This window comes from Gallus gallus, chromosome 1, assembly GCF_016699485.2.
Source record: "Gallus gallus isolate bGalGal1 chromosome 1, bGalGal1.mat.broiler.GRCg7b, whole genome shotgun sequence".
NCBI lineage: Eukaryota > Metazoa > Chordata > Aves > Galliformes > Phasianidae > Gallus > Gallus gallus.
This window is the reverse complement of record NC_052532.1, coordinates 136,297,075-136,323,680: the sequence shown is the minus strand read 5'-3', so window position 1 is coordinate 136,323,680 and position 26,606 is coordinate 136,297,075. Positions and strand designations below refer to the sequence as shown.

The window sequence follows — 26,606 nt, the reverse complement described above, 5'->3', positions numbered from 1 at the left end:
GGGCACTGGGCAACCTGATCCACAAGCAGGAGTGTTGGAGCTAGATGATCTTAATGGTCCCTTCCAACCCAAGCTATTCAGTGACTGAATCTCTTGACCCTAAGACATGCCTTCTCATCCCTGCAAGACAGTATTCTATTCAGTTCAGCTTGAAAAGTAGCCAAATTATTCTTTCCCTTCCCTTAAGCACATGTGCAGCATCTGAAAGTTGTCTAGGCTACAAGTTGATCTTAAATTTTAGGCTTTCTTTTTTGACTTTTATATCAATTTGTTCTTACATTAACTTTTTTTTTCACACCTTGATTTTTTTTTTAACCAAATAATAAAAATGACCATTTTCATTATCCTCTTCTGCCAATCCAGAAGTACCCATCACTATTACTGTGCTCCAAACTAAAGACCACACAGCTACTACACCAGGTCTTCTCTTGAATACTACAGTAGGCATTCCCATGTTTTTTCTACCTTGCACACAAGTAGCATTTTCTCAGGTAAGAACAGGCATTCAGAGAAAAAGAAAGGCACGCTGTTGCATAAGGATGAAATTTATTGAAGCAATGGCCACATGAAAAAGGCAGCACAGACATGTTTCCAACCAAAACACTTATCTATTCAAACTAGTAATTCTAAAATTACTACAACAAACAAACATTTTTACCTCTTCATGCATTTGGTTTTTCAGCTTGTGGGTGTTAACTGCTATTTGCAAGGCTCTGTTGGGAGATATTTTCACAGAACTAGTAATAGTGGAGCTATCATGTAGTTAAGGAAGTATAGTGCTCTAGGTGAAGCCAAGGCAGAAGCTGAAGGAGAGGTGGTTAAGCTGCCTTCCAAGTCAGTTGTTAGAAACTAATAAAAGCTGTTAGGTATCTTCCCCCACAACTTCAGGATTTCTATTACCAAAGCACAAGGATGGAGGGAGACAGAGAAAGGAAGATCTAACTTCAGAAAAATAATCTAACCATATATTCTTCTGTTATAGTTTGGGAAAGAGGGGGTAGGTCAGGAAAGAAAAACAATTCCGTTCCACTCTACCACTGGCTCCCTCTGGCCATTCCTGAACCCTTAATCCAACTGGGCACACCTATACTGCAGCCTTACAGATTCTGGTCTTCCTGTTTTCCAGACAGAGCACATTTGGCTTGCACAGACAGGGCTCTGTTCTATAGAAAAAAGAATGCAGAAGGCACATCCATAACCCGTTTTTAAGCCCATGTAGGTAGTTTAAAATGCAGCTATAGTGTACATAAAGTCCTGGAAACTCATAATAATTCTTTTTTTTTTTTTTTTTTTTTTAAGTCCCTATATATACTCTGCATAGTGACAATATAGTCTCATTTTTATATTATTCCCTTCTATCCTGAAGCTAGAGCTGAAGGCAGGCAGATAGAAGAATAAAATTTGGTCCTAAGCTTATGAAATCTTTGGGCAGGGGTTACACTTTCAGGGAAATATTCCATCAAATATGGCACTAGAAAGAAAGAAAGAAAAAAGTAGAACCAGAAAGCAAAGTCAGTTTGTGCTCCAAAAAAAGAGCACTAGTATGTCAAGAAGCAGCAGTACTAGTTACCATTTTAAACTGCTTTTTGAAAGCAAGTCACAGCCACAATGCTGTAATGTTACAAATGCAAATACACGACATATAAAAACTTTACTATGCAAAATAATCCTGTGTCCAGTCCATATTCTTCTAATGCCATTTACTGCAAGTGCATATTAAACCCTGATATATTTACTTACATCAGTTTATTGCCACCAAGGTTAAGTTCTGGCAATCTTAGCATCAAAACACGACTTAGTAGCAGTTATTAAAATATTTTTTAACGTTAAGACCTTCAACTTCCATTGTAAAATATATATAGTGATGCAAGAGGTGTCCACTACGTTCATAGAGACAGCGCTTGAGTTTTACTAACATCAGTGAGTGTGCAACTCGGACCTGGAAAAAAATGTCAATAAGCAAGTGGCACTTAGTACAGCCAAAGATATGTTATTTGCATGCATTTATTCACAGTTCACAATGTTAAATAATCTACAGTTCTGAAATATGTGCATTTAAAAAAGGAACTTGTCACAGATCTCTAGAGGCAGTTGAGCAGACATTGTACAGAAGGGACTAATTCAGGTCAGCTGCAAACTAAGTTTGAACTAAGCTTAAAAAAAAAAGTCACTCACGTGCTTCTATTGTTAAAATCACAGCAGGAGAATGACTTACACACACTTTTATGTGCATCTGAACTCTCTCCCCTAGCTCTGCTCTAGCATTCTTTGGAGTGACATTAACAAAATCCAGCTGCAAACAAGAGTTAGTATTAAGCAGAGATCTGGAACAAATCACAAATGTTGAAGATATAGTTATCATTCCAAAAACAAATGTAGCTTCATGCTTGCTATCTGCATCTCCAAACTACACATGCCCTGTGCTATCGGTTACCAGTTCTGTGATCTTAAAGTCCACACAGAGTGTTTTCATCAGTAGCACAAACCATGAAGATTCCAGTTAGAGCATATAATGGAAGAAAGATAAATTATGCTCAAGACCGTGGAATTAAAATAGCTAAAGTGTGTTGAATTTGTCAGTTGTACATGGAAATATATACCAACAGCAAAAAAACAATGATAGTAAACTGTTCAGTAACTGCTTTTACTAGCTGTGCATGCTGACTTTCTGTTCTTGAATCCAGATAAATTTCAGCCCCAAGCAAGGTAATATTAAAGGAATAAGCATCGATCTGCAGGGCCTCAACTAAGATGGGCAGGAAAGAAAGAATACTATTTAGAATTGATATGTACACCAGGAAATGATTCACTGTAAAACTGTAGAGAGGGTATACTAGAGAAAAAAAAACAAACCCTCAAACATTCTGTAGTTGGAAGATAAGCAGGATAAAGAGATGACATGTAAGCACTTCAGCAATTTACAAATAAATTAAGATAGTGAAAGGCAGCACGGCCTAGAAAGGGGGGAAAAAAAACAAAAAGGTGTTGTGTTGATAATAGAAGAAATAGCTCAGTTGCAGAGATTTTTTTTTTTTCTTGAGAACAACAACAAAGAAAAAAAAACAACAAAACCCAGCCATTCTATTGAAGAGCCTGGAACAGATATTAAATCATCTGTACAAAAGATTTGTGCAAATGTAGTGTGCAAACAGAAGTGACAGAAGAATACAACATCTTCGATCTTCAGGACATTTAAAATGTACACCTATTGATGGAAGCTCTGTCCTTTTCTTTCAAATGTTACCACAAGGGGTCTGATGTACAAACGCGTGATTCCTCCTTTAGTATCTTCTATATGACTAAGCGTAAGTAGAGCCTTTTCATTTAAGTACAGGCATCACTACAGTAGTCTAACATTACTTCCTGGTCTTGAACACACACACACACACACACATACACACACACATCCAACCTCAGGTTAAAAAACCGTATCTTAAGCCCTTTCTCCTAAAACTTCAGCTCATTTATGACCACTGGTTCTTGGGGTACTATTCCAAGACTTCCAAAGATGCCATTAATCACCTCTACAGTGCCATGCCCTAGATATGCCAAATGTTGTATTTTATATAGTTTTAGGCCCCTTTAAGTTTTGTGGACCGTTGCCTTCATATTTTCTGTCCAGCAATTCCAAAAGAAAAACATAACGAAGACTAAAAATTTAGTCAAAACAGGAAATCCCTCTTCTGCTCACAACTGACCTTACATTTTGTAAGCATCACCAGAGAGGATATAACTCTATTTTAATTCCTTCAACGTGCACGAACCACATAGACTGGTGAGCTGACAAAAATTGGTGAGGAACTGTAAACACTTCAGAATACTTTAAGTCTAGGTATTCCAGTAGCTATATTAAATCAATCTTTTCTTTAAATCAACATTAAAAGACCTGTCACAAGTTTGTCAAGTTCTGTTTTAAGCAATTGACAATTAGTTTGTTGCTTCTCATTATACATCTGCTCATCAGCTTTGACAAGAAGTTCTCTTCTGTCAGAATGCAATACAGTTACAGTCTTTCAGAGCTGACGGGGTGTTCTTCCTTAAGAAGAAACTAAAAATCTGAAAATGATACACAGAAACAAAACTCCGAAGTTCAAGGTTGAAACACCGGTGGATTGTTCTTCTACTTTAGGATTTCTCTTTTTGTAATGGTGGAATGTGTTTAAAAATGCAGCACTTCCACTGTCTCATCGGAGTCCTGACCAGCTGTGAAGATATGAAGCCCACCCAGAGGGCCGTGAGGAACTCTCTTCCTCACCTGGAGGGGGAGAAATACATTCTGTAAGTTTATGAGGCTAGACGTTACACAATTTGGAAACCTGATCTTCATTTTTCCCTCCTCTGTCAAGTTTTCAAACACTGTTCTTGTAAATTTGATGAAGAGGTAATATTCAGTACTTACACCTTGCAAAAGATGTGTTCATGGACTTTAATCACCCAGTACACTTTAAAGAAACCATTTTATCATCTTTCTTAAGAAAAAACCAGCCAGTGTTCATTAGAATGCAAAAAAAAAAAACAGCGAGATGCTACAGGCTTAGTTTACATATAATTTTTCCAAATGCAAAGCTCATCATAGAATCAATTACACTGTCACCTACTCATGTGCTTTTCTTCACTAGTTTAAAATGCTTATATATACATACGCTGTACTTTTTATTCATTAAGTAATTTTTAAATCAAGTATAGGCCAGCTGCTAATGAAGTACTAGAAACTAGTTCTTTATTTATATACCTTTAAAAGATCATATCTTAAAAAGGATTGTTAAGGGGACAAACAAAATATCAGAGTATTTAAAGAGTAGCCAGAACATTACTATCCATTATTACAGCTCTTGGGTTGATTTCTTTTAAAAACTCAACTATTCCTCCTCCCTTCCCTAGTCCCTAAGGTTCTTAAACAGAAAGCATTTTTTGCTGAAGAGGTTTTTTTTAAAGCTGATTTATTGAAACTAATAGTAGGTCTGCAGTAATGCCTTGAGAGGACCATTTTAATTAACTTTTTAGAACATCTGCCAAGAAATTCATTCATTTATGGGAACCTCTATTTTAAAGTCACTTTGACAGAGATCTTTACTAAAACATATGAACACGTTACGTTATAGCTTACTATTGTTTTCTAAAGTGTGCCAGAACCCCACCTACCTTGGGCAATTGCAACCAGCTTCCCTTTCTCTTCAGGGCTAAGTTGCAACATGGTGTCTATTACTGGCAGCAGCCTCTCTCTTTCGCTTCCTGATTTTAGGAATATGAACTGCAATAGAACGTTCTTCAAATATTCCAGATTAGCCACAGACTTTTCTCTCTCCTGATTTCGTTCCAGTCTTCTTATTTCACTTTTAAGAAGCTGCAGGTGATAATTCAGTGAGTTCAGAAGCTAAATAAGCAACCTGAATCAGAGGTTTAACAACATTATCATGCATTAAGAAATCATTTATAAAAGAAATGTTGGCCTGTTTTGAGAATACGTTAACTTTAAAAATGTTTCAAGAGAAATCCTGGAGATGTGCTCGCAAAACCAAATTTTATTAGTAGATATACATCTAAACGTGCATCTTCTTTTATATTAGGACAGGTGAAAGGGATTACAGGGAGAGAGACCAATGTTTCCCTCGGAATTTACTGTTTTTAGCTAAATGCAAACAGTAAAAGCACTTTAGCAGATATTAAACTTCCAAACTCTGCCCTTTTTGTGTAGGAGTAGTAGCTTTTACTTCCCCTCTCCCCCTAGACATGAGAAACTGGGGAAAAAAAAATCCTCAAGTCAGCTTCAGAAGCAATAATTACTCTCATGAATAAAAAAACCACTCAAGTTAGTTTCACATTCCCAAATTTCTATAGACTGCCATTTTCTGAAATACATTCAGTGTTAAACATTTTGTCTAGGAAATATACCATACAAATTACAGCTGTCCCCACATTTACTGTGTGCCTGCTGACCTTTATTTGCTCCATTAGGATTGCATTGGTTGCTTCTGATTCGCGAAGTAACTCATTCAGGTGATCAGCACTCTTTGTTGTTGTGCTTAGTTTCTCAATCAGTTCATCCTTGGTGAGCTCTGTTTGCCACTGGGATGTTTCTGCAATGAATTGAAAAAGAAAAGTGAAGGAGGAGGAAAAAGGACACGCATCTCCTTTATACTAAGTTAACATTATGACTTGATTAATGTAGTTTCTAAGCCGTACACAGGAAATGAAATCCATGCAAACTCAGACTGCCAACTACTAGTAATCATTTCTGCTCCTGCATGCTCGTTTTATGATTTATTTTTGTATTTATCTTTTAGAACTGATTTGCCAGTCTCCTCCTAAGCCCATCAAGATATATGGTTTTAATTTACCCCTTGCTTTCCACTCATAGATGGAAATTTTTCAACAATTCTCCACACAGTATTCAGTAGACTTTTAAAAATATGGTTAGATGCTACCACTTATTTTTCTACTTTTTGGGATGCTGTTCTTCATGCTGCCTTTCATTTTCCTGAAAAAACATGAATAAATTCCTGTTGTAATAAACCACATTGAGTTGAACAAATTTATCCTTTCATTAACAAGAGTCTCAAGTAGAGACTCGTTATTTTGGACCAAAAGTTCTGTAACTATTCACTGACATACTCATCCATCCTCTTCCCTTTAGAAAGTTAAAAATATGAGATCATGTTAATCTGTATTCAAGGACAAGACTCGCACAGAAATTCCAGACAGTGTATATTCAGGGCACTAATTAAATGTCTGTGCTGCAACTAAAAGCATGAAGAACACAGCATTCTCATATATTTTGAGGGCACAACCTCCAATGCTTATAAAAGCCACATGTTCTACCTACCAGGTTTTGTTTCTGGAGAGTTCAGAAGCTGTTCCAAGGATGGTATGTAGGTGCTGGCTGAAGAGACAGACTCAGTGTCTGTTGTTTCCATACCTTCTCCTTCTTCCCTTGCTATAGCGTGCACATCTAGAACAGGAAGGTCTGTGTTTCGCCGTTCTCTTAAGTTCTTTGGTACAGGATTTGAAACAGCTGGACCTGAAAGATACTTACTGATGTTTGTCATTGAAAGAAAATAGATGTACACCTATGAAATAACTCAAGCTATCTCTAATTGGAAAGCAGTATGCAATCTACAGACTTGAAAGCCAGATACAAGCAAGTAATAGAGCCTTTCACGTCCAGATCACCATTTCAATCAAAGCCAGTTTCTAAATTTGATCTTAATTAGCAATCTTCATTTCAGGGACTATGAAACCTTAACACATCATACCCTGCAGATGCTGTAGCTTTGATAAGAGTAGCAAGTGTTTTTAATGCAAAACAGAATTAGCTTTTAACAGTCCTGTGGGTGGTGTAGATTAGTCTGTTTTAATATTTTGTGTGCTATCCTGCTGCTTCAGTACACTATCAGTTACTGCAATACAGCCAAGTAACATATGGAAAGAGCAACTTAAACTGTTACTGTTTCTTGGCAAATATCTGACTGCATCCTAAGCAGTGACTACACAGATTTAAAAAAAGTAGCACTTAAGCTGAGCAGAGTAAAATTTTATATTAGAAGTGGGGGAAAATAGCAAGTATATCAATAATAAACATTGTTTGATGTTGTTTGAAGATGTTTGTAACATCTTTCAGTATACTCTTGTGTAGCTTTACCCCTCATACTGGAGAGCAGAGATCTGTTAAGCTCTCCAAAATCTGAGACAAACTGATGGGAAGAACACCGACTATTTACAAAGTGATTTCTCTCTATCTGTCTCCCAGTGCAGACACTGCAGAAAACTTAACTGTGATACTGATTCTAGAGGTACAGTAATAATAAAACCTCATTCTTTACGTGGAATCAGAGGACTGATATGACTTACTATCAGTTTTCCACAGTAACTTTCTGTTGTATTACAGAACCACATACTATAACCGTGTTTCCAGTACAGTCTCAAGTACAGCGTCAAGTACACAAATTAACAACCCCCCAAGAATGTGTAGCCCAAGAAAACCTGGTTTTATGACCAAAAGTTACCTCTAGTGCTTGGTTCACTCTTGAGTTGGAAAAGCTGAGCTTCTACCCTGGACAGTTGCTGCTGAAGTGTCTCTACTGTCTTCCTGTGTTCTTCTTGCAGGTTCCTGACTTGATCTCTGAAATTGTTCCGGAGAGCTTCATTCTGGGCTGTCAGCTGACTCAAAGCCTGAGCATGTTCTGTTTTCATGACCATATTCTCAGACTGTATTGTGCAGAACCTGAAAACAGCGTAAACACAAAATACAGGAAACATACAACAAAACTCTTTCTTGACATTACAAATTTGCCTACAGTTTAGATTACTTTTCAGTTTTCATATCTCAGAATGTCTGTTTCGCTTTTTTCCACTTTATCTTTTCCCAGGGCATATCTAAGAGAAAAAAAGTGATGTTTAGCACCTATGCTATGAATGTACTCTGTTATACAAGCTTTTAACTTCTATGTCAGAAGATGAAATTCAGACTTTGGAAAAAAAAAAAGAAGGAAGTAGAGACAGGCTGTGGTCTGAGCATTCTGCTGTGATCTGAACATTCTTTAACTGAAAAATTGCAACACAACCATTTATCCTCATAACATGCATGTATTTCTTTTCCTTTAACATCTATATACCAAAGACCCATGCATTACTTCTGCAAATATAAATTTCTAAGAAAATAAGTTTAATTAATTGATTAACTTTAAACTTCAGAACTCAGCGCAAAAGAAGGTAGAATATCACGCATCTTTCTTGGCAAGAAAAGTGTCAGTATACCACATCACTTATTTCTGGAGTGCCTCCAAATCCACTACAAGGCAAAATTGTCAGAAGCAATTAAATAAGCGCATGTATGGAAACACTAGGCATGGGGCTTGCCCTTATAAGTGTATAAATTTAAATTTAGCCAGTGCAGCAAAGAGCTAGTATTTCTGGCTATGAAAGGAACCTACTGTGGTATAGGTGGTTTCCAGAGAAATGCAAAAGAACATGATGTAGATGATTCCAATGAATCATCATGTAGATATCAAAAAACAGAACAACGGATTAAGACAAAGAAATAAACAGTTTCTAAGACTAAACTGAAATTTCTAATGAACTTCTCGTGAATTTTTGTACCCTAAAAGAAGGCATGGAAAGGTTTATCTAAGAGCTCAAGTGAATACCTATTCGTGTCATTTCTCGGGAAATTATACAGATTAGATTCCTTTTGTTTTGAAAGAAGTAGTGAATTATGATTGTGACAAGCATACACTTGAAAAAAAATGCCTTCTGTAAAGAAGGTACTTGGTGGATATTTTGATATTAAAATAGCTTATCTTTAGCTACAGTATTTTACTAACAGGAAACAGGTGCATGAAATACAGTTGAGCAGCCCATCACAAATGTAGTGCTTAGTTTAAGACATAAAAATAGTCAGTGAATTCAGCATGCTTTAAAAAAAATTAGCTTTAAAATTTTGATATTTAACAAGTAGAAAGCTATCAGAAATCTCATATTCCCTCATCAGCTACTACTTTGTTTTCACTGCTGGAACCTCTGATGGCTGACAAAAGGTAGCAAATAATACTTCTCAAAGTTACTTTAACTTCCTCTAAAATTATACCCTTTCTTTGGAAAGCAATATTTGAAGCCATATGCACAACCAGCACTTTAGATTCACACAAAATAAACCATCTTTCATTGGCAGAGCATACTTTTCACGGAGTTCTGCCTCTTTTGCAACAGTCTCTTGCAGCATCTTATTGTGTCTTTCCAGCAGGGTGTCATGTTCAGACTGCAACGCCTGGAATTCAGCTGCATTAATCTGTAAATTATGCTGAGTTTCTTGCAGCTTAGCTTTTAGTTGTTCTATCACCGTTTCCAACTGTTCTCTGCAAAGGAAAAAAAGAAAAGATATGTTTAGAGCTATCTTGTTATTATACCCACAATGTTTTATGTAGCCAATCTGAATTTTTTAAAATTTTATTTCTGTATTTACATTAACTATATCACTGTGACCAAATTAACCTCAGAATGTGACCACAGCAGAAATGATTAGAAAAGATCTGATTACATTTCAATATAATTGCAGATGAGTTTAATCACATCCTGCATGAACTGATGGAAATGTACATATTGGGGCAGAAGGTGCGACCACTCCTACTTTCTGCTTCAATTCAGTCTGAATCATAATTGAATCACAGAATCATAGAATGGCCTGGGTTGAAAAGGACCATCCATAATGACCATCTAGTTCCAGCCCCCCTGCTATGTGCAGGGTCGCCAACCACCAGCCCAGGCTGCCCAGAGCCACATCCAGCCTGGCCTTGAATGCCTCCAGGGATGGGGCATCCACAGCCTCCTTGGGCAACCTGTTCCAGCGTGTCACCACCCTCTGTGAAAAACTTCCTCCTAATAACCAACCTAAACCTCTTCTGTCTTACTTTAAAACCATTCCCCCCTGTCCTATCACTATCCACCCTCATAAACAGTCATTTTGAGGAATAAAACAGAAGAATAGTGTGTGGCATGCAGATGGGAGAAACCATTCCTTCTTGAAAGTGGTAGAAGGTTTTGTTTGTTTAGTAAATGCACATCAGTTCAATGAGACTGAAAGCAGTAGACAAGAGGTGGCTGGAAGACTGGCAAATGTGTAGAAAGCAGCATCGATCCAAATAAGATATTTCTGACCAACAGAGTTTATACTGGTAAGTCAGTCCATTGAAAATTATTTATTACTTGTGAAAATTATTTTTAACTTGTTCACTTTGGAAGCATAGTGGCCCTCTTTCACAAAAACCTAATAACTGAGCTTAAAATTCAAGAAAAGGCAACTCTTGCAGTTTGCTTGCTTCAAAGGAGATGTATTAAACAAACAAACCAAACAACAGAAAAAAACTCAAGCCCTCTAGCAATACACAAGTCTCCCTCTGGTGGATTTTCAGCAGCATCTTTCTGTACTAAGATCTGTGTCAGAAATGACTTTTGACACTTTATGCATAAACATCCAGTCTGTCACCAAGGTCAGCTACCAACCACGTATAAAAATAGCTTACAGAAACTGATCTCTTTGAAATGAGATTCAGCCACTTACTGACATGAAAATGAATTTATGTGGCTTACAGCTATACTTAAATGATCTTCAAGGATTTTCTTGCAGAGTAATCTTTTTTCAAGATTTTCCTTCTAAAGTAGCTGATAAGAAAACTGTTAAAAGTCTGCTGGAATTGATGACTGAATTGGCAGCCAGAGCTTTAACTGCACTACACCACTCCTTCCTGAAAAAGATCCAAGTGAGTTCAGCTGAAAAGTACCAACTGCTGTTTACTTCTCTTAGTTGGAAATAGTGCTTTGCTTCAGTGCTTTTTTGTCAGAGAAAATGTCAGGTTTACAGAGCTGTGCTAGCTAATTTCTGCTCCTGAGGAACACGAGAGACTTCCTAATACTTTTCCCTCTGTCTGAAACAACAGGTAACCTGCACACAAACATATCTGTCAGAAACAAAGAATTACAAACTAGCACAGTACCACTGACAGCTCAGATGTGGTACAAATGAATGATCTTCTATTCAGATGGGTAGAGCTACGGTTAGAAAGTAATGTTAAAGATCAGTCAGCTCTATTTTTAAACACACTCTTTTTTTCCCCCTCAGATCAAATTATCAGAGGTAAACTGTGTTCTTTCTAATATTTGCCATACTTAAGAAAGAGCTAAACAGTGGAACTCGCTAAGATTAACAGCATAACCCAAGCATCAGTATTTTTCTGTATGGATAAAAGAAATTCTGGCTTTACCTTTCTTGTTTGGCTCCCTCGGTTTCTGTCTGAGAAGCAGTTTTATTTTTTTGTTGTTTTAAAACATTATGAACACGAACTTTGTAGCTCTCAAATTCGGATGTAACAGATGCCTGTTCGGCCTATGACACAGAAAAAAAATCTTACTAAGTTATACTATTGGCAGTTGCTCACCTATTTGCTCTAAGACAAAATGCGTCTTGTACTGTAAAAAAAAGTTAAATGAAGAGTTATCAGTTCCATTTTCTTCTTTTGAATGAACAATTTAAATGGCATCGTGACAGACCATGCTGTTTTAGATCGTAATCAAATCAATTATCAATCTAGAAACTTGAAAACAGTAAGTCAATGACAATCAACATCCCAGCCTTCAAGAAAAAAAGAATATTTACTAATACAAGAATAGCATTCAACAGATATTCATAAGCAAAGGGAGATGACGGGGGAAAAACAAAACAAAATAAGCCCAGACTCCTCCTCAGAAAACCTGAAAATTAAGCATAATTTTAAGTCAGCCCTTAAGGATACAAAGCAAGATATATCGTAACTTCCTGTAAGAGTATTTGGTCTGTCTTCTCTTCTGAACTCAGCTGATACATAAGTTTGTTTTCTCTGGACAGATTACCTCACAACTTAAGGTCCTCTATTGTATACCATATAGGCAAGAATTATTCCCACCTGAGAAATAACACCTTTCAAATGCCCATGCTGTATATTTTTCTAGGAAGATACAGGGGCAGGTTTTCATTCTTGACTCTTAAAGGAACTCACGAGTTCACTAGTCATTCTTGATGACTGAAATGCTCTAATCTCTATGGTGACCTACACTTGTCAGTATCACTCAGGCAAACTCACTGTCACAGTAACCAGTTTGCCCATTTCACCTTTTTAAAATTCAGAAGTTTTTTAGCAGGATACATTCACGTTACTCTTCTGCAGGACTGACACCTATCATACAACACAGGAGGTAACACAGTGCACTACTACACAGGAACAACTGGAACAGAACACTCCTATATTCTGAACCTGTCTCTAATGCAAATACCAGGTTACTAGATTCCAGGCATATCTAACACAGCATGACATTGCCAAAAAGAAGGAATAATAAAAACCTCAGCAACAGTGTCAGCTCCAGCTGTAGCTCAGCTGACAATTTAGAAGCTGCTCATATAGCAGCATATTAAAAGATGATTGCAAATGTTTCTCAGCTTAAGAAAAAAAGCTATGATAACTCTGTAACTAAATTTTTACTTAACAAAGTAGCTACATTTTTATAAGAAGCAAATCATTTTTTTCCCCTTTTTCCTCAGACAGAAGCCATTACTTCTCTTTTCTCCCCAGCATATTGGTTGTCTTAAGTGAACTGTAGCTTTTCACTGCTACAAGGTTTTTAACATTGGTAATATAAAGACTACAGTCCAGACATTCTACCACAAGTACTTCATGACAACCAGGACAGACCAGCTTGTCCTCTATACCACCACACACATACACTAAGTATTGAGGCATTCCCAATTCCTGACAGACAAGATGACAACAGCAAAAGATCCGCAAAGCACTTTTAGAGATGCAGACAGAATCTAGAGTGTAGTAAATCTGCTTTCTAAAGTTGAAGACATCGCTTCTATCAGAATACCTGTGCTGCTCTACATTCTTCTCTCAAAGTTGCAATTTTTTGCTGGTAAGCATTCAATGTACGCTGGTGCTGCTCCGAAGAAGTTCGTAGATGTTCCTGGACTTTATGCTTTTCTGACGTTAGTGCAGCTACTTGAATCTGAAAAAAAATAAATCAGTTAAAAATGTGGTCGCTAATATGACAAACTTTTTCCTTCCCTTCAAGGGGAATTGCACCACAGACCCCACCGGATTGTATTACAGTAATTCCTTCACAAGATAAGTGAATATAAATTTAAATCTAACAAAAACAAAATAAAGAGTTGCAACAAACTACACCCTTGATATTTAAATAAGAAATACTAACATATCAATTCAGTATACTAACAAAGTGAAGATTCTTGCCTTAAAGGCTTCCACTTGTTGCTGACTGGCTTCCAGTTCTCCTTTTAATGATGCCTGTAACATCAGGTGGTCATTTTCCTGCATGATAGAAGTATCTGGTTAATTGCAACTTAGTAATTCAGATACCAGCTCAGTTTTAAAAGTTTGTATACTTCAATTTTTAAACTGTCATTGATTTGCAGACTTACAGCTCGTTTTGAATCAGCCAATTCTTTTTTGGTTTTCACCAGGAGTTGTTTTATCTTGGCATTTCTTTCCTCATCCTCTTGCATCGTTGACTGAAGTGACTCTAATGCAGAAAATAGCAGTTAGAGGCAAAGGAAACCTTCCCTCCTAATTTTCCTAATACCTAATTTTCCTAATGGAAAATATTTAAACAAATTCTGACAGATCTCTTAAAAGCTACAAACATGTAGCTTACGCTAACTTTAGTATATGACTTCTATATCATAAATATGTTCTAATAAATGAAGTTGTTTTGAGATTTATACTTCAGGATAGATAGAAATGAAACTTTTAACTGCATGCTGGGTGGTAATGTTTTGTAAATGTGGTGCATCAGACTGAAAATGCCTCGCAATCACTTACTTTCAGAACACACGACTAAGTTAACAAGGGAAGAAGCAGTTTATCAGGCAGGCTATTTGGCTCTTATTTGTCGAATATTTCAGCAAGTGGCTGTTGACTATAAAGTGAACCTTTTATTCAGTGTTCCCTAAAAACCTTACTCTCACTCATCATCTTGAAAAGATGCTTTTCAATTCATTTCTATTATTTATTTATTTATCACAATTACTACTAACTATACTATACCTTTTTTTTATAGTTTACTCACTTATTTCTTCCTGTAGGGTCTCTTGCTTTTGTTTCTGAATCCCTGTCTCTTGCTCAAGATCTTCTATTCTACTATCTTTATCAGTAATCTTCTGATTAAGTTCTTTTACCAGCTTTTCATAATCTGCTATTTCCATATCCATCAGTGTACTCTTTTGAGCATCCTGCAAGTTACACACAAAGAAATTACAGCTTAAGATCTGCCTTGGTTGCAATGAATTCCTTTCTCCTCCATCACAAAATAAAGAATTAAAGGAACATTATCTAATCTAACAAAAAGAGTTTATAACAATGTATATCAACAAGCAACATCCACCCATTGGGTTTCCATAATCCTCAGCAAATAATTTATTTTCAAATGAGGACCAAAAGCTTAAGAACTCCGTTGCCAATTTTAACAATTATCAGTGGTATCTTTCAGGTATTCGTTTTTACCATCTCTGCTCTTCACAAAGGCAGCTTCTGAATAGCACACCATACAAATACTCCAGACATCTGCATGCATTCCTATTTCTAGTCATGACAGGCTGCACAAACCAAGATAAAAACAAAACCACCACCACCACCAAAAAAACACCCCAAAAAAACCAACTAACATATTCCTCCTCATCAAATACCCTCTCAAGAAGTATACATCATCTCTCTAAAGTAAAATGAGTAAAAACTCGTGTTTTTGCTTTTGTATACCTTAGGTTTTAAGGTCCTCAGTACAGAAAGGGAGACCTTAGATACAGTCAGAAGGGACAACATCTTTGGTGGTCTCTTAAACACACACAACAATTACTCTACCTTTTTGGCCAGCTCTAGCTCTTGCATAATTTTTTGCAGATACTTCTTTTCCTTCTGAAGTTGCATCTGAAGCTCTTCCAGTTCTCGGACAGTACCACTGTGTTCCTGAAATTTAAATACTTTTCAACTATGCAGAGCAATTTCAAAATAGATGTCAGCAGATTAGACATACATAAGATTTTTCACTAAGACACTGGGAGTCAAAGAAAACCTCACAAGAACTGGTTTGCATGTTCTGTCAGAATCTCCAATCTACTGTTAAGTGATGGCCTTGAAAAGTTCTTCTAATGAACAGACTAAGCCTTCAAAAAAAGACCAAGTAAGAAGAAGAAAAAGCATGGAACTTATCTATAATAAACACGGTTTATAAAAACTCTTCCAGAAGTCACATCACTGAGTGACAGTAATGCTTCAACCAATTTATCAGCACTACATAATATTATTACCTTCATTTTCTGTTCTTTTAGAAGTTTTTCAGCTTCCAGTTCTTTTTCAGCCTTTGCCTTGACCTTTTGTAGCTCCAGTATCTGAGCTTCTAGCAGCTTAGAATTACACTGCAGTGTTTCTACACGAGCCAGTAGATCTTCATTAGCAGAATGTAGCTGATCATGCTAAAATGATCATAGTGGGAAGATAACAATATATGCTGAATTTGCATTTGACTTTGATAAATAAGATACCATGCATATTTAAAAAACAAACACTGATTTTCATCAGACTCTCTTATAAACAGTACTCCTACTGATAACAGTATAAACCGTTGTCCACCTTGTTTTAAATCAGATTAAGAAACAGGTTAAAAGAATCAAACGGTGCTAGTGTATTTATTTTGTTCAGAGTTCATAAGCACAGCTTACTGTAAGATGGCTAGAAGCGTAAGAAATCTGAAAACAACAGAGAACCAAAAGAACAAAACCCAACCCTTTATTGCTCTCTGCAGGAATGATTTGTCTCCCGCAATAATACATGAGGTTTAAGTATTCAATTGCCCCATTTCAAGTACAGTTATATTTACAAAGAAAGCATCAACCTATTAATCCCTAAAAAAATCCTTCAACTGCAGCACCGTGGAGCCTTCAAGGATATCAGATCAGTATATATATATGTATGTATGTATAGTAAGAACTCCTCCTGTGCCCAGGCTATTGTTGGAATACTTTAACAGATCTAACATCTTCAATGTTTTTCTCTCACTCTATCATGCAGATAAAGTGAAAGAAGCTAGCAATTACCTTGACAATTTATAAAATATTTCATAACAACTTGAAAAAAGTCAACCCCTGCACAATCAGCAGAGTGTATTTTACTATTTATCATTTCTTCTTGTGCTATTCACTCTTAGTTTCTCTTTTAAGAAAAGGTGGCCTAGATTGATCTTCAGTGTAATTACATATGGGGCTTGAGAGTTTAAACCTTAAATCCCCAGCCCATTTCAGCTAGTTTTTGCAGAACACATCTCACAGCTGTTTAATTACCATCTTGACTTCTGAATGCCACTGCGGCATTCCACAACACATCCTCAAGTCTAATTCTTGCAAGAGATGCAAAAAACCAAAATCACCACAGTTAATTCTGTTTCTTTAAACATTCTGTTGGTGAAATAACGGAGGCATATTTTGTTTAAGAAACTGAAGGAAAAAATTAACACTAAGTTCACTGTACTTCATGGCAAGTGTGTGTATGGAATCAGATAAACAGTACAAGTTCAATACTTTCTGATTTTTGTTTATTTCATCTGATAAGTGCAGCAGAGTTGATCACCTGCTCTTTTCTGTGAGCTGACCTGGGGTAAATTAAACCCTACCTAAAAGGCAGGTCATTCTAGAGATCTTTAACTATCTCATAGCCCATGTAGGCATCAGATGTTAAGAAAAACTGAATTTCAAGTAACTGTACAGACCACACTTGAGTTATGAGACTGAATATGTTACTAATCACATGAAAAATCTTACATTAAAATAATTGTTACTTTAATTATCAATATCTCTTACACACACACAGAACTGACCTGTTGGGACGACACCTGTAGTTGTCTTGTGAGGTCGTCTATCTGACGTTCAAGACTATTTGCTCTGCCTTTTTCAGAATCCAGCTCTTCTCCTTGTTTATCATATTCCATCAGAAGATTCTTAGCACAAGCACATACAGACAAACGTTAATTTTTATGGTATACACGTCTTAAGCACATTCAAAACCCCAGATACTTATTAACTAATAATTAAGCACATGAGATGTTTTAATGCAATATCAGAAAATCTCAACATGAAACTAAAGCTATAGTTCCATTACAAGTTCTGAGAGAAATCATTTTGCATTTCTTCTTGGTAAATCCTTGCTGACTGTCCCCAGCTACCTGCTTCTCAGTCATGTGCCCAGAGAGGTACTCCGAGAGGACCCATTCCCAGGGAATTGTTTGCTTTTCTCTTTATCATTTAAAGGTTTTTCTGTAACTAATTCTCAGTTTATGTAGGTTTAAGAATTCGTAAGAACAGATTTTCTTCAGCAACGGTGTCTGACACGTATGATGCCAGGTTTAAAAGAAGGTTTAAAAATATCTCCCAGGAGAAAGGAATTGTCTTGATTTCTTCTGACAGCAGCCACAAAGTTCTGTTACTAGAACCTTATATTCCTGATTTGGGTACTTAACTGCACAGGCACAATTTCTTTTACCAAGCACACTTGTGCAGGTAAATAATAATAAATATCCAGGCTGGGATTCAAAAACAGAACACTTTTTCTGACAGTTAACTGCCTTTTATAGCTAGCACTATTCCTACCTTATAACTTTCAGCTCCTTGAATGACATCTTTCATTGAAGCAGACAGCTGATCTTTTTCTGATCGAACCACCTCCAATTCTTCCCTCAGAGCCTGCATCTTATTACAGGGAAAACACGTCATTAAAACAGAATCCTATATGCAGGACGTTCTCCATGTTAAGAAGTAGTTAAGGTACCTCCTTCCGGCTGGTATCTAACTCTTTCTTTGCTCTCACAGCAACAGCCTTCATTTTATTTAGCTTCTCTCCTTTTTCTGCAGATTCTTTTTCTAGTCTTTCTAAAATAAATAAATAAGAAAGTGAATAAATACATCTCCTGAGGAAACGAAATTCAATTACAACACAAATGCCAGTTTGAAATAAAACAAAATATAAAAGAGATAGTAAAAGGTTTCATTAAGTTAAGCCTTTCAATTCACTTTGAAGCTAGAACATCCAGTCTCACAGACAATTCAGGGAAACTCTTTCCCTGTTCCGAAAACTTCAGTTACAGTTTACAGTAAAGCCACATTCCTGTGTACTCCTACAGACAGATGCAGCCCAAAATCTTGGCCTGCATCAAAAGAGGCGTGACCAGCAGGTGAAGGAGGTGATTCTCCCCCTCTACTTTACAATTGTGAGAGTGCACCTGCAGCATGACATTGAAGCCTGGGGTCCCCTGACAAGAAATACGTATTGCTACTGGAAGAGGTCCGGAGGAGGGCCAGTCAAAGGGCTGAAGCACCTCTTCTACAAAGAAAGGCTGAGGGAGAGGGGCTTGTTCAGCCTGGAGAAGGCTCAACAGAGACTTTACAGCACGCATTCAGTATTTAAATTGTCTTATAAATAAGATGGAGAGTGACTTTTAACACAGGCAGTGATAGAACAAACGGGTATGGTTTTAGTCTAAAAGAGGGGAAATTTGGATTAGAGGTTAGGAAGAAATTCTTCACTCAGAGGGCGGTGAGGTGCTGGCACAGCTGCCCAGAGAAGCTGTGGTGCCCCATCCCTGGAGGCGCTCAAGGCCAGGTTGGATGAGGCCCTGGACAACCTGAGGTGCTGTGGGGCAGCCCTGCCCATGGCAGGGGCTGGGGCTGGCTGGGCTGCAAGGACCCTTCCAACCCAAACCATTCTGTGATTTTATGACACAGTGTAACGACTAGAATAATTTTCTTTCTCATGTGTTGGGGTGACTACAATGAGGCAACAGCACACTTAGCAAAATGCTTGCTTTCTCTTGGCTGCCCTAGGGATTTTTATTGACAATCATTTTTTCCCTGGTTTAAAAAGATGACGTCTAATATACTGCTTATACCTAAATGTACTCAGGATGAAAAAATATAAGAAATATTAATGTTAGAAATTTTAGGTCTGCTATCATTTTGAACATCTAATAGGATAAATACTGAATGAAATATCATTGTTATCCTACTTCCCCACCTTCCTAGGCTTATAGGAAATACATTCTCACTACGCAGAGAAAAAAAATCTTTGAGATAAACAATCCAAATAACTTGTGTTTACATAGAAGACAATAGTAAGGTAGATACCAATTTTTTCCTGAAGCTCTGCTACTGAAGATTGTTCATCATTTTTCCCAGTCAATGACTCCATTACAGTCTGTATTACAAAAAAAGATACAAGTAGTGTTATAAAAAATTTGTGGTATGTTTTCAACAAGCCACTAGCAGTTCCTGCTACAGTTTGGACTATGTCTACGTTCTTATTACCAAGAAAGTCTTTATGTGCAATTTTGCATTAGCTTGGTCACTGAAAAGCATACTTATTTAAATGGAAAATACTCCAATCTTTCAACAGCTGATTTCCATCCTAACAAAGGACAAAAAAAAAAAAAAAAAAAAAAAAGGAAGACCATGAACTCTGACCAGCTGTCCAGCTGTCAGTTTTACAAATCCATGAATATTCCAGGACCTGAAATTAGGAGTAGCTAACTAGGGTAGATCAAGCAGTTTGGAGATGGAGCCATAGGAAGTTAGAGGTGAAAGATTATTAGCTCATTTAGTCCACCCAGTTAAATGATCACTTTGAGTGGTACCAATAGGAAAAAAGGTTCAAGTACAAGCAAAGGTCATAGCTAAAAGAAACCATAAGATCTTTTGTTGCCTTTTTGTTTTGTTTGTTTGTTTTTTTTAACTTTTACTGTAGGGAAGGAGGGGGATCTGAGGTGTTCGACATCTCAGAAACGTGCTTTCTGAAAAAGGAAACTCACTTTGAGGCCAAGGAAAAAAAATAAACAAAGAGAGAATGAAAGTATTTTTTGAACCTTAATTCTGAAGACTTTAGAGGTTTAGTCTGTATACTTCAATAACAAAATATAACCTTTAGAGAACTCAGTTCGTCTTTCACATTTCTAAGTTCAGTTTCCTTTTGTTCCAGAATGAAATTTAACTCTTCTTGAGCTTTGGATCCTTTTTGCTGTTCCTGTATTTGGCTTTCATAAAAAGCAAGTTTTTCAGACATCTCTTCAATCTTAGCTAATAGATCTTGATTTTCAATCGTTGCTTTTTCACCAGCACTCCTCAGCTCCTGGATATCGTGTTGAAGGGCTTCTTTTTCAGACAACACTTCTTCCAGCTCTTCTTTCAAATGATCTTTTTCTCTTCCAAAATCCTGAATCAGGGATCTATGTTCTGTATATTGAGTTGCATTTTCTTCTTCTAGTCTCTCAATTTCCCTCTGCAAATGAAGAACTTTCTCCTCATTCTGTAGAGCAAAGCACTGCTTTTCTTTCATTTTGATCAAGTGTTCATTTGCAATTTGTAGTAAGTTGAGAAAATCACATTCCTCATTAGAGTCGGAAATGCTGTACCCCACTTGCTCAAGTATGTGGTACAGTTGAGTTCTTACAAGGGATTTATGAACTTGTTCACTCTCAAGTAATGATGATATATGGTCTTTTTCTGCAGTCACCATTTGTAGTTTCTTCTCTAAGTTTTCAAACTGCTCTTTCAATACTAGCCAACCATCTTTTTCGTATGTTATTTTTTCCAGCTCTTTACTTAATTCCTCTTTTTCCTGAACAATTTTCTTATTTTCCTCACGAAGAGCAGATACTTCAGATGAAAGATTCTCTCTTTCACGCACCAGAGTGTCAATCTGGTTTTCCAATTGCTCTAGCATTTTAGTGTTTTCATTCTTACCAGTTAAAGCATCATTCAGTCTCTCTGTTAATTCCTCCAGCTTTTTCTTCAGGTCACTATTATATTGGTTAACAACATCTACCTCTTGCTGAAGTTCCTGAACTTTTCCTTGTTCTTGCTTGCACCTTTCCTGAAGGGCTTCTCTCTCTTCACCTGAGCATTTTACTTCATTTAAAATATCCTTGTTTTGATTGGCAAGAGCAATTGTCTTCTCTTCCAGTTCCTTTATAGAAGCCTCTTTTTGGTGAACGCAGCTCGTTATTGTGTCATTTTCCTCCTGAAGACTAACAATTTTATGTTTAAGTTCTTCTATCTCTAGCTGATAAGAAGACAACTTCTGTGTTTCTGCCTGGAGACGATTCACAGTTTCAAGAAGACCATCCTTCTCATTGAAAGCAGCCCGGAGTTTCTGTTGCAGTTCACTGACATCAGAAGCTTGCTGTTGTTTCATTGATTCAAACTGCTGGCTGATCTTTCCAGCAGATTCTCCTAACTCAGTCTGTATTGTTTCCAGAGTTTCTCTCAGGCTATCATAACTGAGCACTGCATCTTCCTTCTCCAGAGTTAGCTTTTCAAGTTGGTCTTTAAGTTCCTGCATTTCAAGCACTAATGCCATTTTTTCTTTTTCTGAACTAGATAATAATGTTTTGTTTAGCTCAGAAATTTCTCTTTCATGTTGCTCCCTCAAATTCTGAGTTTCTAGTTTATGCTCTTCTGCCGTGGTTTCATAGTGGTGTCTTGCTGTTTGAAGCTCCAATTTTAGTTTTTCAATCACACAACAGTAGTCTTCTTTAATAAGCTGCAATTCATTTATCTTAAAATCCAAGTCTTCCCTCTCATGAAAATACTCATCTTTTATGCGATGGATTTCCTCCTCCAGTTTTAGTTTAACATTACTCATATAAGTTAGCTCATCCTTTAAAATACTATGTTGAGACTGGAGATCACCTAAGCTACACTCCAGGTGTCTAATTTTTTCTTCCATTTTTGCTTCTACACAAGGTTCTTCTTGCATATCTAAAACATTTACCTTGTCCTCTATATTTTTGTTTAAGACTTGTTTTAGCTGCTCAAAGTCATGCTTGTGCTGCTCAGTATGACCATATGCTTCATCTTTCACATTTTTCTCTTTTATTAAGTCTGCCTCTGCCAAACTGTGCTGTAACTGATTTATCTGATTTTGCTTTTCTTCATTTTCTTTAGAAGATATTTCAATGTGATGCATCAGTTCTGACACCTCTTCCTGATGGGCAATTTTTAATTGTTTAAGTTCTTCACTCAGACTACTGATTTCATTGTGGTAACATTGAGAGTTGCTTCTAATAGTTTCTTGCAGAGTTGCAATTTCTTTGTTTTTGTCATCATTCACAGTTTCCAACTGCTTGTTCAAGCACAAGATTTGGTCCTCATAAGTAGATTTAATTTTTTGGACATAATCTTGTAATCTTTTAACTTCTTCTTGATTATCACTACAACATTTAATCTGTTCCACCAGCTCCATTTGTTTCTTCTCTTTCTCTTCTAATTCTGTTTTCAGCTTTGTTAAGTCCTCATTGTATTTGGATTGTGCATTTATTAATTCGTTCTTCAGAGCTTTTATTTCTTCCAGAGAGTCAGTATTTGATTGCTCCAGTTGCTTCTGCAATTCTTCTGTCCTAGCCACTGCAGCCTAAACAAACATACAAGTTATTAAATACTGATAACTTAGCAGATATGACTTCCAAATAAACTGTTTATAGTAATAACTAGAAGATTTAGGAGTCCATAGTTTTAAAAATTGCTATAGCTTTTAAATAGTCAGCTATTTTACAGCAACTCAATTCACAAGACTCTGCAGAGAGTAAAGAAAAAAAAACTCATGAAATAGTCATGATAAATTTCAGCTTTAGCAACTACTGTGATCATGTATTAAAGACAAAACCACTTTTATCACATCAAACTGAAGTTGCTAGTATATAAAACTATTCATCAATTCTATGTGACTGACTCTTTACTTTTTTACTGATGTGATTTACATGACTTAGCTCACAGGCTGTTTTCAAAGCGTATGTGAATGTAAAACCTCATATTTTCCACAAAAAGACAGAGTTGATTAACTGGAGGCATCACATATCTAGGCTACTAATACACAGACTGAATTCTTTTTGAACAGTTGTCGATCTAAACAAAATATAGAGAAATTTTTCATTTACTGTCAGTCCAATGAAAACAATAACTTAGAGGCCAGAGAGAAAATCTGCTTTACATATGAAGCCTTTTGATCTTTTAAGGCATAACAGAACACATGTGAGTGAAGAAAAAATAAAAGTGAAATATATAAACAAAACTACAAAATAAACATTCTGAAATATTTTAGTAAGGTTCTATTTGTTTCAGTACCTCTGCTTCTTGTTTTCTTTGAAGATTTTCTTTTTTCAGAGCTACACACTGTTGCTGACTTTCAGCTTTTTCCAGAAGTACAACATCCAGTCTTTCTGTGAGAGCCTAATTTTAAGAGAGAAATATTATTGGAAAAAAAGAGTCCCCTTAACAATGGAAACTTGGATGGTTCTTGCAAAGCAATAGAAACATGCACGCTGGCCCAAATGCAACAGATACAGAACAGGTATACTAGTACAATGACATTGAATAAAACGTTTTGTTCAAAATCTTGGTTCTGATCAGCTCATTTAGTTTTACTGCCTTCTGGAGAAATCTCCATCCAAATTATTAAAAGAATAATTTTCTAGTAGATAAAGTCTTCCTCATTGCCAATTTTCACTTTGATGTGTCTATACTTTGAGATAGCTGCCCTTGCCACTAAACAAATCTTCTGTTATTTTCCTAAAAGTATTTGTGACACGTGTGACCTTTAATTCTATGTTTTTGATCTTATCAAATTACTGTCTCTAAAGTTTTCTAAATTGTAAAATCTTTTCACAACAGTCATTCTGGGAGGAACAAAAACCTGCCTAACTTATTACAGATGGACAAAGTCATACATAGGAAATTGTGTTATTATGTACAGTTCGTTAAAGAACTCTTATCCGCAAAAAGTGAAGAAGGGATGTATGAAGGAAAAAAATTGGAGTGTAGGAAAAAAGAGATTTTAAGTAGTATCCTGAACTCCCACAAACAGATCATGTTGGATTTGGATAAGTTTTATAACTCTTCATTACATATCACAAATTATTTCTGTATATTTATTTCAGCTAATGTTATGCAATACGTTAGAAATCCATCATGGATTCTTACCTGAATAATATCATCAGCTCCTCCAGTAGCTGGTTTAGACCTGAGTTCTTCAATTTCTCTCTCCAGTTCTTAAAAAAAGTTGTAAAGAAGTTTCACAGCAAGCATGAATTGATGCTTCACAGTGTCAAACTACTAGTAAAGCCAAAACCTAACACCATTCCTATCCAAATTAGAGTTGTCTCATTTCAGCAGTTCTGTTGTTGAGGAATACAAAGGACTAAAGGAAATAGAATAAGCGTTCAGTACTGCTTCTCTGGTGCTGATATTCAGCCTGACTTTACAAAGAAGCAAAGCTTCCTTGTTTGGGTGGAGAGACAACAAATAGAAAGGTTTTGGACAACTGTCTTACCTTCTATTTCAGGACCAATTTAAGCCAACCAAAGAAAAGATACCCACATTATCTCTTCCCTAGTTCTCTGAAAATAGGCAACAGATAGAAGAACACGATCTTATGAATAACCTCAGTGAAGAAAGGCCTAGTATAGCGCGTGCCTATCCTTATTGTTCTGTTGGGAAGCTACCAGCAGTCAGCGTGACTGTAATTCCAAACAAGGGGATGCAACACTACTGCACTAAATGAAAAGAGAGCGCAGAGAGGTGGGGAATGGCATATGCAACCACAGATACATATAGGATGCTTTTAGTTATTAACACAAAATTTCATTTTATCCACTTTGGGATTTCTTGTCCCAAGAAGCAAATGATCAAATACCAAGAGAAGCTAGCATTTTCGAAGAAGCCACAGCACTCCTCAATGGGAGTGTGCAAAACCTAATAGAAATGCACTGTCCTCCCAGCCGCTACCTTAAAAGGTTATCTCTGCAACAGATATGGGAAACAGACAACAGCAAGCCCCACTTCAACACAATCTACATAGTTTATAACACCACAGTGTCACACTGAATTAAATTAATAATTGACAAAAGTAGTATTTCTTTTTCTTCCCTACCTCACTCTAGGGTCTTTAGACCTTATCCTCCCACAAAAATATAGAAACCATAGAAAAGAAAAATAGAGTATTTATGTAGAATTTAAATCTACCTAGCGAAAACGTGCAGTACAATAAGGAAAGGTGGGATAGTACCAAGCAATAAGGAAAGGTGAGATAGTATCAAGCATTAAGATGGAAATTACTCCCACTCCATTAAGGTACCTGTACATCTTGACTTGACTTTCTGTATAAGCATCATTTGCTTTTTTGCAAACTTGATGAGATCTTCTTTGGGCAATGTGTCCAGCTGTAAAACAAACAAACAAACAAACAAAAAACTACATAATACAGAAAACAAATTCCTCTAATCCAGAGGTAAACAGAAAACAAGTCATTTTAATATCTGACTTACAATAAGTGAAATCTTAGGATGGGAACATGTTCTAGCATGCTCTAGGACAGCAACAGGCCGAGGTATTGCAGTTATCCAGTTCTATCATTTCAAGTGCAACGAGAACTACTCTTAATTCTGTGCTTTTCTGAAATCTTTCTAGAGCACACAACTGGGAAGCATCAATGAGGAAAAAAAAGAACTCACTTGGAAAGGGTTGCACTTCAGAACACAGGCTAAGGTGTTGAGAGTAATATAATTTGAACAGTGTTTTAAATATAGTACACTGACCAAATGTCAGCATTAAACAATTTATGTTTAGAACATAGAAAGAAGTCTGTGTACATTATGAAATATACTACTATCAGAGCTAGATGCTACTAAATAATGTCAGTTATGATGACATGTAGTAAACATATCAGTAACAGAACTGTTACATGCTTTCCAAAATGTCTTAGCCTAGTGTTCATATATCAATTTTTGAAGATGTCTAGAAGCCTGGAAACTGCTTAAAAATACTCTCATGCCTTTCTCTTAATCACAGTTAGCATGATAAGCTGTAACCCCCTCTACCACTGCTATTCAAATAAATCAATTTGCAAGGTGTGATTACCTTTGATTTGCCTGATCCTGGTGTGGCAGGGGATGCCACCATCTCTTGTCCTCCATCTTGTACCTACAACAAAATAAAGATAATATGTGAGAACTGAACTTTTTTTTACACAGACTACCAAAAG

General features: G+C 36.5%; 1 protein-coding gene across 2 annotated transcripts in view; it reads right to left on the bottom strand.

The window, feature by feature from the left end:
* Positions 1-529: 529 nt before the first annotated feature.
* GCC2 (GRIP and coiled-coil domain containing 2) overlaps positions 530-26,606 on the bottom strand; it is a 28,706-nt gene continuing 2,629 nt past the window's right edge. For both annotated transcript variants that reach the window (XM_046906410.1, XM_004938522.5), the window contains exons 2-23: positions 26,483-26,545; positions 25,701-25,785; positions 24,548-24,615; positions 23,693-23,797; positions 20,493-22,982; positions 19,703-19,772; positions 18,351-18,451; positions 18,173-18,271; positions 17,404-17,523; positions 15,842-16,006; positions 15,396-15,500; positions 14,608-14,770; positions 13,961-14,061; positions 13,773-13,850; positions 13,390-13,527; positions 11,754-11,875; positions 9,675-9,851; positions 8,004-8,221; positions 6,824-7,018; positions 5,938-6,077; positions 5,143-5,344; positions 530-4,255 (exon numbers count right to left, since the gene is read on the bottom strand). In XM_046906410.1, coding sequence (XP_046762366.1) covers positions 4,185-4,255; positions 5,143-5,344; positions 5,938-6,077; positions 6,824-7,018; positions 8,004-8,221; positions 9,675-9,851; positions 11,754-11,875; positions 13,390-13,527; positions 13,773-13,850; positions 13,961-14,061; positions 14,608-14,770; positions 15,396-15,500; positions 15,842-16,006; positions 17,404-17,523; positions 18,173-18,271; positions 18,351-18,451; positions 19,703-19,772; positions 20,493-22,982; positions 23,693-23,797; positions 24,548-24,615; positions 25,701-25,785; positions 26,483-26,524 — 5,055 coding nt within the window. In that variant the 5' untranslated portion in view covers positions 26,525-26,545 and the 3' untranslated portion in view covers positions 530-4,184. The remainder of the gene's footprint in view (positions 4,256-5,142; positions 5,345-5,937; positions 6,078-6,823; positions 7,019-8,003; positions 8,222-9,674; positions 9,852-11,753; positions 11,876-13,389; positions 13,528-13,772; positions 13,851-13,960; positions 14,062-14,607; positions 14,771-15,395; positions 15,501-15,841; positions 16,007-17,403; positions 17,524-18,172; positions 18,272-18,350; positions 18,452-19,702; positions 19,773-20,492; positions 22,983-23,692; positions 23,798-24,547; positions 24,616-25,700; positions 25,786-26,482; positions 26,546-26,606) is intronic.